Source organism: Chelonoidis abingdonii, chromosome 21, assembly GCF_003597395.2.
Source record: "Chelonoidis abingdonii isolate Lonesome George chromosome 21, CheloAbing_2.0, whole genome shotgun sequence".
Taxonomy (NCBI): domain Eukaryota; kingdom Metazoa; phylum Chordata; order Testudines; family Testudinidae; genus Chelonoidis; species Chelonoidis abingdonii.
Window position 1 is genome coordinate 15,648,590 of NC_133789.1, and position 20,319 is coordinate 15,668,908.

General features: G+C 51.2%; 1 protein-coding gene across 1 annotated transcript in view; it reads right to left on the reverse strand.

The window, feature by feature from the left end:
• Window positions 1-5,373: 5,373 nt before the first annotated feature.
• Window positions 5,374-20,319, reverse strand: part of LOC116817884 (vasoactive intestinal polypeptide receptor 1-like) — a 53,014-nt gene continuing 38,068 nt past the window's right edge. Inside the window, exons 10-12 of the mRNA XM_075059797.1 lie at window positions 12,526-12,655; window positions 10,079-10,120; window positions 5,374-8,070 (exon numbers count right to left, since the gene is read on the reverse strand). Of these exons, the coding sequence (XP_074915898.1) occupies window positions 7,978-8,070; window positions 10,079-10,120; window positions 12,526-12,655 (265 nt within the window). The 3' untranslated portion in view covers window positions 5,374-7,977. The remainder of the gene's footprint in view (window positions 8,071-10,078; window positions 10,121-12,525; window positions 12,656-20,319) is intronic.

Here is a 20,319-nt window from a genome sequence, read left to right on the forward strand (position 1 = left end):
CACCCCAACTCCCTGCCCTAAGCTCCCTGCTGCACCCGCACCCCTCCTGCACCCCAACTCCCTGCCCTGTGCCCCCTACTGCACCCCACACTCCTCCCGCACCTCAGCTCTCTGCCAGGGCCGGCTCCAGGCACCAGCCGAGCAAGCTCGTGCTTGGGGCGGCAGATTCCAAGGGGCGGCATTCGCTGCTTCGGCCGCCCACGCAGGTTTTTTTTCTTTTTTCCTTTTGGTTCGCTGCTCCAGCCGTCCTGTAAGGGGAGCAGTGCAGAGAGGAGTGCCCTGCTGGGAGCGGTGCCAGGTCTGTAGCAAGCACGGCAGGGCAGCCCGCGTCCTTCCCTGCCCGCTGCCCCGAGCAGCGCGGACCCCTCCTGGCAGGCGGCATGGAGAGCACCCCACTGAAAGAACCCCTGGCTGCCCCCCTTCTCTCTCCTCCCCCACTGCCCAGGGCACATCTGCAGGGCCGGGAGTCCCCCTGCATCCGTGCTCCATCCGCCCTGCAGGTTTGTTCGTTTCCCTTCCCCCCCGACTTTGCTGCTCCGGCCGGCCCGGCCCGCAGTTTGTTTGTCCCCCCCTGCCCCCTCCGCTGCTCCAGCTGGCCCACAGGTGTTTGTTTGCTTGGAGTGGCGAAAATGCCAGAGCCGGCCCTGTCCCCGCTGCACCCTGCACTCCCTGCCACACTCCACATCTCTCCTGCACCCCAACTCCCTGCCGCACTCCTCACTCTTCTTGCACCCCACACACCAACTCCCTGCCCTGAGCCCCCTGCCGTACCCTGCACACCTCCTGCACCCCCTGGTGACAGGGAAGGGGCAGCATCGGGGTGGGGACTTTGGGGAAGGGGGTGGAAAGGGCCAGGGAAGGGGTGGGGCAGGGGCAGGGGTGGCACCTCATGGAAGGGGTGGAGTGGAGGCAGGGCCGGGGGCAGTGAACGGGGGGGTGTCAGTGATGCGGCCCTCAGGCCAATGCACTAGACCTCATGTGGTCATTTGAGTTTGAGACCCCTGCACAGGTCACCCAGGTCTTCCAGCAGCACAGGTGAGGCACCTGTGCTCCCAGCGCTACCTGGCCTCCAGGTGTCTCTCTAGCTGCGTGCGGAGCTGACTGCCTGTGGGGGTGAGGGCTGGCTCCAGGACTTGACTGGGATCCTGTCTAGCTGCTGTGAGCACCCTGCCCAACCAGCCACAATGAGAGGGGCCAATGGGAAAATGCAGCAGGCCCAGGCTACAGGCACCTGATAGGGGCTTTCCCAGGTGCCTCAGTGTAATAAGTTGGCTTGCCCTTCCCCGAGCCTGGGGCCAGCCTGGGCTGATTGCTGAGGAGGCACATCTGAAAGGGAGCGGGTGCTTCCCCTACAAACAGCAACAGTGGACTACAGTGGAGGAGGGGATTGCGAGGAGCCAGAGCAGAGGCAGAACCAGCAGAGAAACCTGTAAGGGGGCTATGAGACTCACTCCAGGCAGGAAAAATAGTAACTCCCTCTGGTCTGCCTTGACCAGAGGGTAACTTCTTGTATTGTGCTTGGGAAATTGCAGGTTTATTTTGAGTTCAGTTTCTGTCAATAAACCCAGACCCCAAGAAGAGGCCTTGAGAACAGCTGCAAAAAAGGCTGTGTGAAGATTATTTAAGAAGCTCCTTGGAGGGAAACTGAGGCAGGCAGTCTATAGTGTGACCTCAGGCCCTGAGATGGTGTACAGGAGGCAGCCAGCCTTGTGACACTCAGCCATAATGAGGAGGGGGAAAATGGTCAAAGGGAGATGGCCCTCAGGCCAATGAAAAATCTTGCCATGCTGTCCCAGCTCCAGCTCCAGCTCCAGCTCCAGCCAGCCTCACAAAGACTGTCATGGACTTCCCAGTGAGCTGGGCTGCCTGGCAGCCATGCCCCTAGTGAGAGGGAACCAGGCGAGTCTGGGAGAAAGCAAAAGACCAAAAAGAGTGAGGAGTTTGCATGACTCTGCTGCCTCCCCCGGCAATGTTGTTGCTTGTCACATGGCAAACTCTTAGCACCTGGGCATGCACAGCACCAGGCCCAGTGAATGCCCTGTGCAGGCTCCAGAGTGGGACGTCTGGGCACACAGAACCAGGGCCGGCTCCAGGCACCGGCATCCCAAGCAGGTGCTTGGGGCGCCAATCTGCAAGGGGTGGCAGTCCGTGTGTTTTTGCCCCCAAGCAGCACGCTGAATTGCCGCAATGGACAGCAGAGGCAGTCCGTGTGCCGTTAGGGCGGCACATGCGTTTCCACAGCGGCAGCAATTCGGCGGCAGCTTCTATGTTCAGCTGTCCATGATGGCGCAGCTTCTATCTTCCAACTGAAGACAGAAGCTGCCGCCGAATTGCTGCTGCAGCAGAAACGCACATGCTGCCCTAACAGCACACGGACTGCCCCCGCCATCCGCAGTGGCAATCTGGTACACTGCTTGGGGAGGTGAAAACAGTAAAGCCGGCCCTGCACAGAACAGACTTGCTGGCTCCACGTGTCCCAGCTGCGAGCTCCACAGGGCAGCTGGGTGCTGAAATGGGCTTGTGGCACAGGTGACTGGGGATGGGAGCAAACAAGGGGGAGGGAGGGAAGCATTGGACTTTTCTGGCTCAAATAAAAGCCAGCCTGTAAGCAGGACCTTTGGCTTCTCCCCTATCCCAGTCTGCTGATTAACCCGCTAGCAGCCTGGTCTCTGGGGTGACAAGTGGGGAAACCCTGGCTCCCCAAGCTTTCCCTCAGTGCTGGGTGGGACTGGGTGCCAGGCGCTGCTGAGAGCAGCACAGCCCCCCACCTTCGTCTGCAGGTGCTCTCAAGTCCCCAGAAGAAACCCTCATCGACTGCTCTGGACAGCAAGAAGAGGGTAGCAGTCAGTGCTCCTGGGGGGTTGGACAGGGCCCTCCACTTCAGCTGAGCCCGTCTCCAGTGCCCGCTGCCCTGGGGACTGCTGCTCATTCCGCAGCCCATGCAGCTGTATCCAGTGTCAGCGCCAGCCAGGCTGCTACAGGCTCACGGTGCCACCCGCAGGCTCCCAGCAAAGCCCTGCACTGCTCCCCGCACTAAGGACACAACCCAAGCAGTCGAAGGGTCTTGTGTAGCCAGGAGACCACAGCATGCACTTGCCAATGAGGCAGCACCAGGAGGCGGCTCCTCCTTGTACCACCAAGTCATCTAATGCCTGAACCTTGTCTGTCCCAGGGCCTTGAACACCCCCGCCCCCCCTCTGGAGCTGCCCCCCGCAGGGAGAACAGCCCGGAAACAGCCTGGCGCAGGTGAGAACTCAGGGAGTCAGGGCCGGACTGGTCAGGGCAAAGAGCTCGTCAGGAGATTCACTGAGGCAGCACCATGGCCCAGGCTTCTTCACATTCATCTGTGGATTGGGCCCAGTGTGCATCAAGAAGAGGCTGGGCCACCTGGAATAACCTGCAGGGCCGTGGGGCCCCAACCCTCTGTCTCTGCAAGCGCCAGGGCACCACTGGGAATAGAAGCACACAGCAGGCCAAGCAATGCGGAGTCAGGATCTGTCCGCACTGGAGCGGGAGGGGCGCATGTACCCACGCTAGCTCCACTGCCGCTAGTGCGTGAAAAGTAGCAGCGTTGCCGCCCCCTGTACGCTCCCTAGGTCTGTACCTGAGTGACTAGCCCATCCCACTGCTTGTGTCTGAAAATTATCCCCCTTGCTCCAGTGCACACGTCCTGTTCAGGGCTCCCACAAGCGATTCACTACCCACTTGCCTGTGTGTGTTGTGTCCCTCCTCTGTGCCCAGGCCACGGGGGCTAGGACTGTCCACAACTCCTAGGAATGGCGCTTAGTCCTTTAGTAACAGACACGTTAAGGCACGTAGAGAGCACAGACCAGAGACCCTTCCCCGATAGCTTCCTCATCAGCCATTACTTTCCCTGTGAGCTGCCCAGTATCTCTAAGAACGACACCTCATCTTGACTTAAAGATGGCAAGAGACAGGGAGTGCACCCCATCCTTGGACAGGTGCTGCCATGGGTTAGCTCAGGCTGCAGAAGGCCGTGCTCTCAGTGTTGCAGAGCACGAGAACAGTTGCTGCCAGGCCCCTTTGCATCCTTGTGACGTGGTTCCATTGTCGGGGAAGGTATGCTGACACCTGCAGAGGTCTGTGCAGTGAGGCCGAGATAACTCTGCTGCGGGGAAGCCGACGTTCCCGACACCCTGCCCCCTAAATTCCCCGGCCTAACACAGCACAGATGTACATCTTTTGCACTGAAATCACTCCCATGTGCACAAATAATTACAAAAGGAGAAGAGCTTTTAGTCACCTGGGCTATGGCTATGGCTATAGCTACGGCTATGGCTACAGAGTGTGGCAGTACGGCCTAGTGGGCCAAGCACTGGGTTGGAGTACAGAGACCTGGGTCCTAATCCCAGCTCTGCCACTGGCCTGCTGAGTGGCTGGATCACTAGAGCAATTGATCTGGGCACAAGAGTGTGCTAATCTGTCTAGGGAGGTAGTGTGGCCTAGCGTACAGCACTGGGAGTCAGGACACTTGGGTCCTGTTCCTGGCTCTGCCATGGGCCTGCTGGGTGACCAAGAGCAAATCACTTTCCCTCTCTGTGCCTCAGTTTCCCTGGCAATAAAGTTGGGATAATGAAACTGACATCCTCAGCTAAACACTTTGAGATCTGCTGATTGATCAGTGCTGGCCTAGCCTCAGGCCTTTAAAGGGGAAGACTACGCCCTTATAAGGGGCCACAGGAGCTGGTTGTGATACTATGTCTGTGCTAGATACTTTCTTGCCCCTCTCCCATACCCTAGCAAGGCAGGACAGGGCTGTTACCCTCCCTTATACAAACGTGAGGGGAGCGGGGGCGGGAGGATGCAACTCTCCAGCAGGCTGGGTGTCCTTGGGAAGCTGTACATTGGTAAGCATTGATTTCATCTCAGGCTGGGCAGCAACAGGAAAAACGAGGCACTGAAAATCAGTGGCCACTTCACTGTGCTGCTCAAAGGCCAGACTTTGCTGTTGCTTTTGGCTCCCTCTAGCACTGAGGTGCTGAATGCCTGGGCTGTGGGCACTCTTCTGAGTGGGCCATAAAATTAAACCCAGGAGAGAAGAAATCATAAACAGCTCAGGGATTAGGGAAGCCAGCGGCGTGGTCTCACAAAGACAAGTCTTGCCGGACAAAGGTGACAGGGACTTTGCAATGTTGTAGCCGTGTTGGTCCCAGGATATTAGCAAGCCAGGGTGGGAGACAGTCACAGCGTTGGTGGGTGAAGGGCTCTGGATTTCAGTGCAGCCCTTGACGCAGGACGTATCTGAGACATTTTCTCAGAATGCCCAGTTGGTTACCTAAAAAGGCATTTCTTTGGCACCTCTAGAGCAAGAGACAAGAGTGGCTGATGCTAGAGGCACACGCCGTAACACAGTAATGTCTAAAGCAGCTTTATTACATCAGCATATAAAACGAGCTGAAAATAGGAACGAATGGCACAGTTTAACGCCTGCCTGATGACCCTTGTAACCAATGATTTTAGTTTATTATCCAGTTATTGGGTGATGTTATGATTAATTACCATGTCATGTTATATATAAGCATTGTACAGTGAATTGAGTTAAGCTATAGGATGATAAAAGTATAAACTTGAACAGTAGTTAGAGGGAATCAGGGATTAGATAGCTAAGTAAGAAAGGCTGAAATGCAAGACTTGTAGGCTGAGGCCTGCAAGATTTTAGCCTAGCTATTTTAGGCCTGGAGCTAAGAAATGCTGACAGAGTAAGTGACTGAAGAATAACCCGATGCACTGAGATGACAGGAAAAGCGGCACTAAGGGTAACATTGCGAAAAATTAGCTGGAAGATTAATTTTAAAACATAAAAATGTGGTAGAGGCACATCTGTCTCCCACATGCATCTGAACCTTGGGATACAGGTTGTGTGTCAATACCAATGAAAATAAAGAGAACCTACCTGACCTTTTTTGAATATTAGGAAAAAGTTTTTCACTAGGAGGGTGGTGAAGCACTGGAATGGGTTACCTAGGGAGGTGGTGGAATCTCTTTCCTTAGAAGTTTTTAAGGGCAGGCTTGACAAAGCCCTGGCTGGAATGATTTAGTTGGGAATTGGTCCTCCTTTGAGCAGGGGCTTGGACTAGATGACCTCCTGAGGTCCCTTCCAACCCTGAGATTCTATGATCCTCTAGAAATCCAGATCTCTTCTGTTTCTAGAGGACCAATAATGAAAAAGAGGGGTGACACTTCCATGTACATACATGGAATATAAGTACAGGCAGAATCACATTATAAAAAGGGGGTGCCCAGAATGGGAAAATTGAGCTTCCTATGGGCAAACTCCAGCAGAAAGCATCCCTGTACTGACGGTCAATCCATGAGAGACCCACTAGACCCTAATGCTGTCTAGAAGGATGTGAGTCTGGCTGCAGTAAGAACTGGTGCCTGGATAGATCTCGGCATTGTTTATGCTGTGATACTCATAACTGTGTTGGTAACATTAGTAAAATGGATACAAGATAATAAACCTTCTTGTGATTGTCTGTTACTTGCTTATGGCTTCATGTGTTTCTATGAGGTCTAGAGCTAAAACAGGCAGAGAGAGCTCTGCTGAACTGTAGCCGCCAGAGCTGAGCCCTCGATGGTGTAACAGAACAGCACTAAAATTACCTTTAAATAAAAATAAAGGCTACATACACCCTGATGGTGTGGGAAGACTGGTGATGATGATGGCTTGACACATGGCCAGATTTTCAGAGGCATTCAGCACCCATTATGCACCCAGCCTGTGGTGCTCAGCTCTGGGGAGAGCCCAGTTCCGTGTCTCACCAATTCCTGCTACAGGGCAAAATTCACCCCATGCACAGGGCCTGCATGAAGCCAAGACATCATTAAAAGCCTAAAATTGAGACTGAAGCAGGACCTCACCCTAATGCTGGCTCCTTGCAGAGGAGCGAACCCTGTCCACTCTGATTCCAACTGCCAGGTGTGGGAATCCTGTCCTGTGGGTGGGGACAGGGCTAGAAGAACCAAAGCCAAAGGGTGAGGTATCAGACGAAGTGTTGGCCAGGGGTAAACAGCAAGGCGCAGAGCTGGGGATGTGTGTTGTGCAAGGGCTGGCCTCATCCAACATCTTCATTACTGGGCTGGCCAGAGGGAGAAAACCACATGCTGATGAATTCTGCAGATGGCACTAAGCCAGGAGGAGCTGTGAGAACCACGGAGAGGAACAAGAATCACAGAAAATAAGATTCAGCTTGAAAACATGCAAAGCCACCTGAGAAAAACCTGCCAGGTAACCAGACTGAAATTCCTTGGGAGTGAGTGTAAAGAACACACACACTACGGCAGCAAAAGAGAGGCCTTCGGGGCAGGTAGCACATCATGGTGCAGGAATACAATTGCCTTTCTCTATATGGCCCTGGCAGCCCACATCAGGCGATGCCGACATCTGGCCCTGGGCAGGCTGTGCCAGGTGACGCAGCATCCCGTGCAGCTCAGGACCAGAAAGATGGAGAAAAACCCTAAGTATTTACAGCTGCTAAGGAGACTGGTGGATTGGATATGTGGGGCTACATGAGTCACAACAGCTGAGAGCAGGGTGGGGGCCCATGGCAGGAAGGGAAAAGAGTGAGTTAGAGCAGTGCGTGGCTTATAACTAGGAGGAAGGCAATGAATGGAGAATACACCCTGACTCTTTGGAAACTTTGCTTGTGGGGCATTTCTCTGACGGAAGGGGAGGAAGGTCTGTTTCTTGGGACATTGAACACAAAGTGGACAAAGCCCTGGAGAATAGAATGCAGAGTACAACCCTGAAGCAATCTCTGGGGAGGGGCTCAAGTGGATCTACAAGGTCTTTTCCCTCAGTCCCCATCTCTGTATGTTTGGCCAAGGAAGCTGAAACAAACTGGGTGGCAAAGTGGAATGCAAGGCGCTGCCCTACTCCCCGCTGGGGCTGCTGCTGTGGGGCACAGAGTAGCAGTCAGGCTTTGGAAAGCTGTTTATCACCAGCCACTTCCCTTCTCAGGCTGTAAAGTCTTGGGTCACCAGGTTGAAGACATTGCTCTCCATGGACGACTGCCATTTGCCCCAGTTCCTCTGCATCTCCGCCTGCACCTGGAACACCCCAGCAGAGAATCACCTTGGAATAGCGCTGGGAAAGGCTGGGCCTTCCACACTTTGAGCTCCACTTCAACCCATAGGAAATGGAGGCCAGTACCCAGACCCCTCCCCCGAGGACAGGACCAGCTTTAGGCCAATTCAACCAATTCCCCCGAATCGGGCCCCGCCCCTAAGAGGGCCCCGCACCCAAGCCGCACCGGTGCACTGTACCAGGGTGGCCCAGCTTCTCCAGGGGCAATTTAAAGGGCCTGGAGCTCCCAGCAGGGATTGGAGCCTCAGGCCCTTTAAATTGCCATCAGAGCCCCACTGCTGGAGCCCTGGGGTAGGGCTGCGGGGCTCTGGGGGTTATTTAAAAAGTCCAGGACTCCCCTTGCTTCTACTGCCTTGGCCCTTTAAATAGCCGCTGGAGCCCTGCCGCTTCCCCAGGGCCCCCGCGGCTATTTAAAGGGCCGGGGCGGTAGAAGCAGGGGAGCCCGGGGCCCTTTAAATAACTCTCAGAGCCCTGGCATAGTGGGGAGCTCAGCTGCCTCTGCTGCCCTGGTCCTTTAAATAGCCCCCAGAGCCCTGCCGCTTCCCCAGGGCTCCTGCGGCTATTCAAAGGACTGGGATGGTGGAAGCAGGGGAGCTACAGGCCCTTTAAATAGCCCCCGAGCCCCAGGCTGCTGCTGCTACCCTGGTGAGGGAGGGAGGAGGAGGTGGCACTTACCCTACAGGGTGGGCTGTACCCCCTGTCCCCGCACCACCTGCCCACAGCCAGCCCCTGCTGCACCCCCTGCCCTGCCTGCACCAGCCCCTGCCTGCAGCCAGCCCCACACCCCGTGCCCTGCCTGCACCAGCCCTGCACCCCCTGTCCTGCCCGCACTCCTCCTGTCTCCAGCCAGCCCCACACCCCTTGCCCTGCCTGCAGCCTGACCCTACCTCCAGTCAGCCCCTGCCCTGCCTCCAGCCAGCCCCATGTCCACTGGTGCCCTGCAGTTCCCAAGGCAATAACCCTGCACACCTGCTTCAATGAGGGGGGCAGGGAGCAGCTGGGACCCACACATGTGCACACCCTAGGATGACCAGACAAGTGTGAAAAATTGGAACAGGGGGTGAGGTAATAGGATCCTACATAAGAAAAAGACCCCAAAATTGGGACTGTCCTTTTAAAATCAGGACCTCTGGTCACCCAAGCACACCCCCAGGGAGTGGTGGGGACCCACACATGAAGCGGAGCTCATTTCTAGTTCAGGCCCATCTTTTTAAAAAAGAACTTTAGATAGGGTTAATATACATCAGTATTTTCCCAGACATGTCCAGCTTTTTGATTCTCAAATCGCCAACTGGGAGGAATTTTTAAAAACACGGATGTATGGTAATCCTCTTGGTACAAAAAATACATACTGTGGCAGATCCCTTAAATCAGAACTTTTTATAGGGAACCGGTTGCTAAGAAATGAAAGGCTTTTTTTCAAGTTTGTTTTTTTTTAGTTATCCCTGCCGGGGCCCTGCTGAAAATGTTCGAATTGGGCCCCGCACTTCCTAAAGCTGGCCCTGCCCGAGGACTCATTCAGGTTTGGCAAAGGGCTTTGAGAGGGAAGGGTCCACAGGGCTGCAGAGTCTCATATCTACAGGCCAATGAAAGGTGGCGTTTTTCATCATCAGCTCAGCTGATTTAGCCTCCCAGTGTCAGAAACCCCCTCCCCCAGCACTCAGGGAGCCCCCTTTAACAGCTACAGATGGCAACAGCTGGTTGGGCTGGAGCCTAGGAGGGACGTGGTTAAGACACAATCACTGTGCTAGACACCACATTGGGAAGGTTAATTAGAAAAGACTCCTGCTCTGCTAAAAGGAACCCTGAGACAATGCAGTGCGTGTATGTGTGTATCCTTGTGTGTATATGTATATGTGTGTGCACTGCATGTATCTGTGTGCATGTGTTCACAAGTGAATTTGTGTGCACATGTGCATGTGTTTGTGTATGTGTGTGTGCACACGTGTGTGTTGAAGGGAAGTCACTCACCTCCCCATTCAGGAAGCAGTACAGCAGAGCCACCAGGAACCCCTGAAATACAACAGCAGAGAAGAAGTTTCACAAAACAAACATGTTGCTGCATTTCTCCACCCTCCTGGAAAGCCCCAGGACTAGACTCCTCCCAGGAGAGTTGTCTCTGGCCCCACATGCCCAGCTCTGAAACCAGAGGGCAAATGAGCCCAGGATCTGCCTCTGGGAGCCTTTCCGAGACCCTATGAGCTAAGTCCATTATTTGAGATTGGAGGTGCGTTTCTGATGATGGGCCCACCAGATCTGCCCTGGGACTTTGCCTCCTGCTGTTTGTTTGCCTGGAGGGATCTGCTCAGAATACGGCCATCGCCGGAGTGGATAAGGGGGGCTCTAGGGCCTGCAGACAGGAGTCTCTGGGGGAGAGCATCCCTGAGGAGTTCAAGGGGGCTGCGCTGGGAGGCAGGTCTTCCCATTTTATCCCAGAACAGAAGGCTGGCTGTGGCCTTTGTCTGGTGGTCTCTGGGCCATGGGCCACAGTATAGGTGCATGCATATTGCTTAACAGAGATGGATCTTTCTCTTTGCTTTGGTCTCCCTGAATTATAATGACACCCTCCCAGTGCTTGATGCCAGCTTGGGGAGGTTCACTGGAAAAGGCTCCCTCTACTACGTGGAACCCAGGAGCATTTGTGGAGTTTCTAAAGTTGCTAGAAGAGAAGTTAAAGAGTCAAATGTCCAAGGCTCAGAAGATTAGCGCAAGTCTGAATCAGGGCACCAGAAGGTGAGGAGGCCAGAATTAGGCGGCACTTCAGAAAAGACAGGCATTAGGAGCCACAGCTAGACAAGGCCAGAGAGAAGCTCAGTGATTACATCTGGCCTGGCCTGGTGTTCGTTGTTTTCCTGTGGCGCCCATCACGTAGCATCTAAGGGCTGGACGGGTACAGTAGATCTCCTCCTCCTGGTTTCAGCCATGGCAGTTAAGTATGAGCCTGCAGGGGTTTCTTGCAGCATCTTCCCAACTAAACTTTGATTTAGTCTAATCTTCTAGGGTAGCTCATTCAACAAGTAAACCCCATGGACTGATAGTGCCATGTCTCCAGCTCTTGGATGTGATGCTCTAAACTTGGTTAGCTGTGTTGGCCCAAAGGAATGCAGAGGTCTCAGAGTCCTGGATGCAGAGCTGGTTTCTGATCTAGCTGGATCCTGATCCACAGAGGGCTTTGGAAATCTATATCAAGGCCTTCTGTGGTCACCAGAAGTGAAATGGGGACCAATGATGGTGCAGGGTGCTGGGGTCCCATTGACCTTGTCCCAGATCGTCAAAGGTATGTCGACTCTCAACTTCCATCTGAGCCACTTCTCATGTGCAACACAGGTATCAGCTGAAGTGGGAAAGTCTCCTGCATCTTATTTACCTAGGTATCCTTGTAACAGGGTGCTGGCCAAAAGGCACTGATGCAGCCCCTGTTAGCTCAGAGCCTGCTAGCTCAGCTCCCAGTAAGGGGAAGAGATTGGAGCTGACAGGTGGTGGCTGATTAAATCCCTAAAGGAGAGACACCTGTGAGCCTGATGGGGGAAGGCCTATAAAGCAGGAAGGAAGTAGGAGGGGAGGAACAGGAAAGTGAAGAGTCAGGGCCTGTTGCTCCCAGCTAGCTGTAAGAGCAAGCTGTTCCCCAAGGGGCTACCTGCCTGATAGCGAACTGTATAAAGCTGTATATACGTGGTGATGGGAAAATACAAGGAAATAAGAGGTCACTGGTGTGTGAAAGAGTGGTCTCCCGCGAATTAGTGCCATAGAGCAATGAAGAGCACGTCTACAGTCCTCCATGCAGAGAGAGGGTCCCGATGCTTCGGACAAAGAAGTTGACAAAGTGGGATGCAAATTTCACCTCTTAGTCTCCTAGCATTGTGGGTCACAAAATGTGGCCGTTTTATTGATGCTGTTACAAATACTGTGTGGCTGTTTAGCTAAAGAAGGCGGTTGCTGCTGTTTGGGCCCAGCTATTCACAGGAGCCACATGGCCAGTTTGCAGCCCTCACAGCAATGATACATTGTGTTCCTTGGTAAAACAGGGACTATGCCTGGGGTTCTGGGTAATTGCATCGGGGGAGGGAATCAGGGTAGTACTGAGCTGGTTACAATCACACTCTGGCTGTTAGTTTGACATGCAACGAAAGGGTGATGCTCCATTTGCATTTATGGACAGTCAGACGTCTCCTTCGACTGTATTCCCACCCCCCCTTATTTTGTAGTTCTCTTCTTTTAAATAAAGAAATAAGAGCCTATTTCCTGCCTCTGTCAGCCTGCAGCAGCCCCCTCCCTGTCCTGTTTTGATGTGTGGGCAGTGCACAGGGTGCAAGGGGCTGCACGTGGGTGGCACAGGGAGAGAGAGTCTGGGCCCATGTTCACAGCTGTGGCTTCTATTATTGCATCTCTCTGTGCCAGCTGCTCCCTCACTCTCATACCTGATAGGAGCCAAGAACCAGTTCGAAATACAGTCTTGCTTCAACGCCAATATGTTCCGGGAAGAGGGCGAATACCACGTAGTGAACCCCAAAGAGGGGGATGAGAAGCAGTGTGGATTTTGCCAGTCTCCTGGGAAGAATCAAAGTGACAGGATCTGGTTATACAAGAATCACTGTGTTCACACTGTTAGTGAATTAAAAATGCTCTCCCCTCCCAGGTAATAGAGCTACCGGGAAAGTATTAAAACTGAATAGTGCATCTGGCCTTTCTACATCTGTTTAAGTGACACCACACTAGGGTTGTTGCAGAACAAGTGTCACTTGGGGAGGGGTCAGGAAAAGTGACCCAGCAGTTGGAGCCATGTTGGTTCCAGGATATTAGAGAGTCAAGGTGGGGAAGGTGGTATCTTTTATTGGACCAACTTCAGCTGGTGAGACAGACAAGCTTTCAAGTCACACAGAGCTCTTCTTCAGGTCTGGAAAAGGTCCTCAGAGTGTCACAGGTAAATACAAGGTGGGACAGGCAGTTTTGCATAAGAAGCTAATGCATTGCAAGGGACCAGTCAAGGTGAAGTGGCCTGTTCACATTCCTCCAGTCATAGGGGGAAAAGGAGAGTGAAAAATGAAATGTTGAGGGGAGGTGGTGCTAGTGTTGTAACAAGCCATAAATCCAGTTTCTCTATTTAGTCCATGATTTTTAGTGTCCAGCAGTTATTAATTTAAGCTCCCACACTTTTCTTCTGAAGGTTGTGCAGGTCACCTTTGAGGGTTCAGCCTGAGAAGTCATACACAGAGTGATCGCTTTCTGTGAAGTGCTCACCCACAGGTGAAAGGGTGTTTTTGTCTATCATTTTCCTGTGTGAGTTTGTTTGAGAGCATAGTGATTGTCTGGTTTCACCACAGTGGTGTTGCTGGGGCATTTAGTGCCCTGGATGAGGCACACCACATGTGATAGGCATGCGTAGGACCCATGGATCTTGGGGTTTGATCATCGTTGTAGCCATGGGTAGCAGGTTTGTATAATTTTTGGTGGTGCCCAAGTGGAGCTGTCCATCCATAGGATGGATCGGGGCAACCGCCCTGGACCCTGCACTTCAGGGGGCCTGTGTTTCAGGGGGATGGAGGATCCAGGGTGGCCTGGGGAGTTAGCGGGGGGCCTGGTGCTGGCAACAGTGAGCAGCCCGGCCCAAGCACACCCCACTACACCCCGCCTCTTTCCACCTGACTCCCACTCCACCCCATACCCCAATCCCCTACCCCTGAGCAATGCCGGGAACCAGCGGGGGGAAGCAGAGTAGGTTGGGATTGGGTCACTTGCTGCTGCCAGCACCAGGCCCCCCAGCTAACCTCCCAGGCCGCCCTGGACCCCGTGTCCCCCTGAAGCACAGGGCACCACCATGTTGCATGACGGACACTTAACAAAATTAGCCGACTTAGTGATGGACATTGTGGGGGAGGGTATTATGTCATTCAATCATTCAACCCATAAAATAGCACACAATTTTCCACACTGAAAAAACCCCCTAGGTAATAAAACAACAACAGTAATAAATTCAATTAATATAATAATGAAAAATGTGTGTATATGAGATTATTATATGAGAAATGAAAATGAGCTTTGGGATTTTACAAGGCACTTAAATCATTTAAACACATTTGGTACCCTGAGTAATGATAACACTTGCAAATCACATAAATAGGGAACCCATGGTCCCCTTCCCTCACCCCATTGCTAAGGCACACAGGTTATTGCTGGCTGCCCTAGGGCTGCAGAAAACCCTATGAGCAAAACATATGGAAAGAAGAGGATTCATTTATACAGAGGGCTGAAGGGAACTACCATAGTGCATTCATTAACACTTAATAAATACATCAAAATGAAATCCATTACAGAGATAAAAACCTGTCATGACAGCCTTTACTTCATGAGAAGCTCCAGAGAAAGAAGATGCAGAGGGAGCAATGGGAGGGGCAATTCTAGGGAGACCAAAGGGGCTGGTAGAGGGAGCAGACAGAGAACAAGGGTACAGGCAGAGTCACTGCAGGGTTGACTCAGTCTTCTGTCTCTCCCCTGTGGGTGGAAACACTGATCACTATCACTATAGGAGGGAACAATAGAATGGAATGGCCAGAAGAATTAATGACTTGAGGACAATTTCCTGAAGGGACCCTTAGCCTTGCAGAGCTTTTCTAATTCCAACATTTACACTTCTACACAGGGTGGTTTGGCCCACAGAAATAAAAATCTGTACATCTTCCATGTGTTTTGGACCAATGGAAAAAAACAGGTACAATTCAAGTGACTTTTAAAATTGCCTTTGAAGCCGCGTTAACAAAATAAATGACCTTATGAACAACCAGAAAATATACTTCAAGTGAAAAACTATAAATGGACGTCTTTGCAAAGAATTTGTAAGTTTTCTTACAGGAAAAGCCACAAACTGTCTGGAATGGAAGAGTAGACTGAATTACTTGCCTCAGTGGAATTAAATCCTATGCACTGCTACAGACTCGGGACCAAATGGCTAGGCAGCAGTTCTGCAGAAAAGGACCTGGGGTTACGGTGGACGAAAAGCTGGATATTAGTCAACAGTGTGCACTTGTTGCCAAGAAGGCTAACGGCATTTTGGGCTGTATAAGTAGGGGCATTGCCAGCAGATCGAGGGATGTGATCATTCCTCTCTATTCAACATTGATGAGGCCTCATCTGGAGTACTGTGACCAGTTTTGGGCCTCACACGACAAGAAGGATGTGGAAAAATTGGAAAGAGTCCAGCAGAGGGCAAAAAAATGATTCGGGGGCTGGAGCACTTGACTTATGAGGAAAGGCTGAGGGAACTGGGCTTGTTTAGTCTGCAGAAGAGAAGAATGAGGGGGGATTTGATAGCTGCTTTCAACTACCTGAAAGTGGGTTCCAAAGAGAATGGATCTAGACTGTTCTCAGTGGTAGCAGATGACAGAACAAGGAGTAATGGTCTCAAGTTGCAGTGGGGGAGGTTTAGGTTGGATATTAGGAAAAACTTTTTTACTAGGAGGGTGGTGAAGCACTGGAACGGGTTCCCTAGGGAGGTGGTGGAATCTCCTTCCTTAGAGGTTTTTAAGGTCAGGCTTGACAAAGTCCTGGCTGGGATAATTTAGCTGGGGGTTGGTCCTCCTTTGAGCAGGGGGTTGGACTAGATGACCTCCTGAGGTCCCTTCCAACCCTGATATCCTATGATTCTAAATACCCAGAGAATTGCTAGGCCTGTGATGATGATGACCAGGGCTTGCTCACTTGTGGCTCTCCCTCCCCGTGCTGTGGATGCACAGCCAGGCAGGTCTGCATCTGCAAGCAGGTGCCCTGCCTCAGGTGCAGCTCCCATTGGCTGAGGTGACCAATAAGCTGGGAGCCTCCCAACCAATGGGCTGGGGGGAGGGGGATGGCAAAGGGGGAGATTGTAGAGAGCAGGGGATGTAGGGGGAGGGGAGCTGTCTCTGGAGGCACAAAGTGGGGATTCTCTGGGGAGGGGTGACGGGGGCACAGGGGGCAGTGGGGATCTTTCAGGGGGGCAGAGGGTTGTGTGAGGCGGGGTGGGGGAGTGATGGATCCAGCCTGGGTCTACTCTGCAGGGGAAGGGGTGTTGCTATAGCCCTCCCAGGAAACCCCTCTGTACTGTGTATTTTATGCCAGCCCTAGGGTGCCCATTGCTGCTCCTTTCCCTTGCCCCTGGCTACATCTGTCTGTCCCCCCAACCCCCCAGCTGTGTCTTTGTGTCTCTGTCTGACAGTGACAGACTCCTGGGGCTCTCTCTGCCCTGGGCTGAGAGCTGCTGCCTGCGGCTCCCTGCTGTGGAGGTGGAGCAAGGCAGCTGTGGCGCCGCTCCCTGCTGCTCCCATTGGCTGGGTCAGCGCTGGAGGGTGGGGAAGGGAGGACAAAGGCATCGTGCAGAGCTGCCCTGGCTTGTGGAGAGGTGGGGGGGCTGCCGCTGATGTGAAAGTGCCCCACGTTGCTGACCCATGGCACAGGGTCCCCCAAAGCATGGGGTCTGGGGCCCAAACGTTGGTAGAGCCGGGCCCACCTTCATGAATATTGATGGAGCGTGGGCACCAAAGGCCCATATAACTCACGGCCTGTGGTCGTAGCAGTGGAGATATGGCCACAGGTTTTGCATCCATTGTTCTGGCTGAGTCTGGTGCTGCTTTGACTTGGTGCGCCCAGGTCTGGTGCCTGCCACCACCATGTTACCAGGCCCAGTAACTTATCATTACTGTTTCATTTATACAATACCCTAAAGGCACATGGTGCAGAATTGGCAAATCCAATGTGACAGTATCCCTTCCCAGGAAAGCTTGCAATCTAATGGCCCAATTGTGCCATGAGTGAAGTGGGCAGATCTAGGCCTTATATTAAAACACCCAACTTGCAGCCAATCAGATTTGTGAGGTGGGGGGAAAGGAAGTGTGGGTTTTATGATAAAAGATTGTCACAGTCTTAGGCCATGACCTAATAAAGATTTTCAGATATGGGACCACCGCCAACTCATGCCATACTGACTGTGGCAACCATTTTAAACAACATTGTCATAGTCATCAAATAACATTGGTCTACTGTAGGAAATACAAGGGATGGCTTCTTGGTGTTGCCTCAGTGTAACTTTACGATTGGTGTAAGGACACATTTTGTACTAATTTTGATCGTCAACATAGTCTTGACAGAATTTAATCACATTTCTCTTTTTTCTTTCAGATGCTACATTGGTAGTGTGAAAGCTGTTTGGTGATTGGCTAATATTAACTGTACACAGTAGCAAAAGATATTAGATTATTACTGGCTATTACTAGTGCTTCAAAACGTTTCAGAAAGATACAAGCTTGTTGGAGAGGCAGGTCCATCAACAGGTACGTCCCGTTCCTCTAGCAAGTGTGTGCATTGTCAGGAAGACACAAGTGCAGCGTTGATTAAGTCAGCACAGACTTACGAGAGCATGTTGGATATGGCTATCAAATGCTAGCAGAAAATACCAGCTATTTTCGTAAACTGAATGCACTTCCCCTATCCATAGACATATGTAGATTAGATGATGGTGGTATTGAAGTGACATTGAACAAGAACAATGAACATTGGCACAAAACCTGCTACATCAAGTTAAACAGGACCAAATCACAAGGGCTAAGTTAAAAAATAAACTGTGGATCACCTTGACGAACTGAAGAACTCAGGTTTAAGTGACCAACACAAAGGACCTCCAGAAAAAGAAGTGTGCTTCGTTTGTCAAATGAATATACCATCAGAAGACCATCATGAAGCTTCTGCCCTCGGCTTCGGTAGCCTGCAAGTGTGTACTTCAGCTGCAAGATCAGCTCTTGCGTGCAAAACTAAGTGCAGGGGACTTAGAAGCCCAGGAGGCAAAGTACTATGCAAAATGTTTGATGTCTCTCTATAACAAAGTTGGGGAGAAGAAAACTAAGCAAAGAAACACCATGAAGATGTCACAGAGATTTGCCTTTGCTGAACTGACAACATACATTGAAGGGGCAAGACTGAATGAAGATGTGTCTCCAGTGTTTAAACAAGCAGATCTCCCTAGGTGCTATACAGCTAGACTAGAACATTGGCTGGGTGACACTGGTTGGGTGCATTCACAGCGCTAAACCAAAATCCCACTGTCATAGTAATATTCCTCGATTTGAACCTTAGCGTTCAAATATAAGGTACTAGCATGAAGTCCTCTAAGCTTAATCTCCAGCTTAGATCTGATAGGCTGCCACCAGGTCAGGAATTGATAGGGCCTGACCCCCCTTTCCTCTCTCTGGTGTCCCCAACCCTCCCCTGGGGGGACCTCCAGATAACCTGTTTCTCTGCTTCCCAAGAGATAAGCGTTCTTTTCCCTCAGGACAATTGAGATGCAAAATACCAACAGCTTGGCTTTGCCTTTCCCCGTTCCTGCCTTCCCGTGAGGGAGACAGATACCTGATACAGAGGTTTCAATTTCTCTGCCTTACTAGAAAAAGAACTTCCACAAGTTTTGAAAAAGAAAGCTTTATATAGAAAAAGAGAAAATACAGAATAATAACTTGCATAAAAATTAATACAGGCTCCTACTTAAGAAAATATGAACAACCCAGTCTGATTTAAAAAATAGCCAATTTAAATAGACCAGCAATCACACACAGTAAGTACAAAGCAAAGCATATCATAGCCGATTTTACTTTGTTTCCGTTTTGTACTCACTGCCTTTTAGTAGAATGAGAAGAAGATTGGAATTAGCAAGATAGCTTGTCCCTCACAGCCGAGGAAGCAACAAAGACCCAGCAATCCACATCTGTAAATACAACACAAAGCTCCTCATAGCCGAATTACTTTGTTTCCCTTTGTACTCACAGACTTTTGGTAGAATATTTGAGATAAGATGGAGTTAGAAGGAAACTTGTTTACTCATAGCCGAGGAAACAACAAAGACCCCGAGTATACAAATTCCCGCCCCTGACTTTAAACAATCCAGTTCTCTGATTGGTCCTCTGGTCAGGTGTTTGGTTCTCTTTGTTCCCCCTTTACAGGAAAAGAAAATTAACCCTTACCTTACCTATCTACTTATGACACCCACATCCCATCACATATTCCAGATATCCAAGCACACAAAGGATGTGATGCACTCCTTGCCTTCAACCAGGATTATTGGACATGCCCAACAAAAAGCATAATAAGGAAGATTGTGACAGAGAAGCACTTCACCTGACCCAAACAACAAACATTCAAAGGGACTTATTTGAAATGAAAAACACAGTTTACTGAATCATTCGATCCAGGATGCCAAGGAAAGTCTGTGCCTGGTCACTATTGGCAACTATGTCCATGATATTGGATGGTCCAAACATTAAAACTCAGTCCCAACAAGTTTCTATTTGTCAAGCTCTCCCCTACTTCGGCACAGCTGGTGCAGTGCAACAGCAACATCCATTGCCATGAAGGAACAGAAAGTTTGTACCACAACAAAGCTCAAGCAACACCTTTTCCAATCTACACTGGTTTGACACTTCTTGCACAGACACAAAAAATAAGTGAGCTAGTAGATACATTTTTAAACTGGGATTGCCCATCTCCTAGGACAGAGATTGGCTATCTCTACAAGCATGGCAAACCATGCATGCCAGCACTTTGAGGAAGAATATATAGTCGGTCCTCTAAAACTTTTGGTGATCTGTTCACTACTGCAGCCAGAGATAGACGACAATCCCAGCTCCACCACAGCAACCGACTCCTTCTACGGAACTGGGATATCAATTTTTCAGCATCCCAGTGCTCAGCTGGAGAGAGCTGTCTGGGAAATTCCTGGGACACTGAAGCATCAGTGAAGAATCTTGAATTTCTCACACTTATCCCTCCATTGATGGTGAAGAAAACCAGCCTTCCCATCCTTTCTGCAAATGGTGAAGTCAAGACTGACTGCCAACAGATTACCCAGGCCCTGCAAGAAGAACGCAGGTGGCTTGACCTGGTAAGACAAGCAGCCAGTCTGGAGACCATCAATGGCAAGCAAGACATTTCCTGGGCAGCTTACCATGCCAAACAGCCAGTGCCAGACTTTGGCTCAGCCATCACTGAGCTTCTTTGCCCCCTTCCAGCTGACTCCAAGTCTGTGGCAATGATCTGAATTGCCATGGATGTGATAAGGAATGCTATTCATCAGCTAACCCACACCATGTGCCAGTGTTCACTGTGGATCAGCCCCTTTTCATCATAACCAAAAAGATACTAAGCCTGGCCTGCTGGGGACAATTTCGTTATTATGCTGAGTTGTCTTCACCTGGAAATGG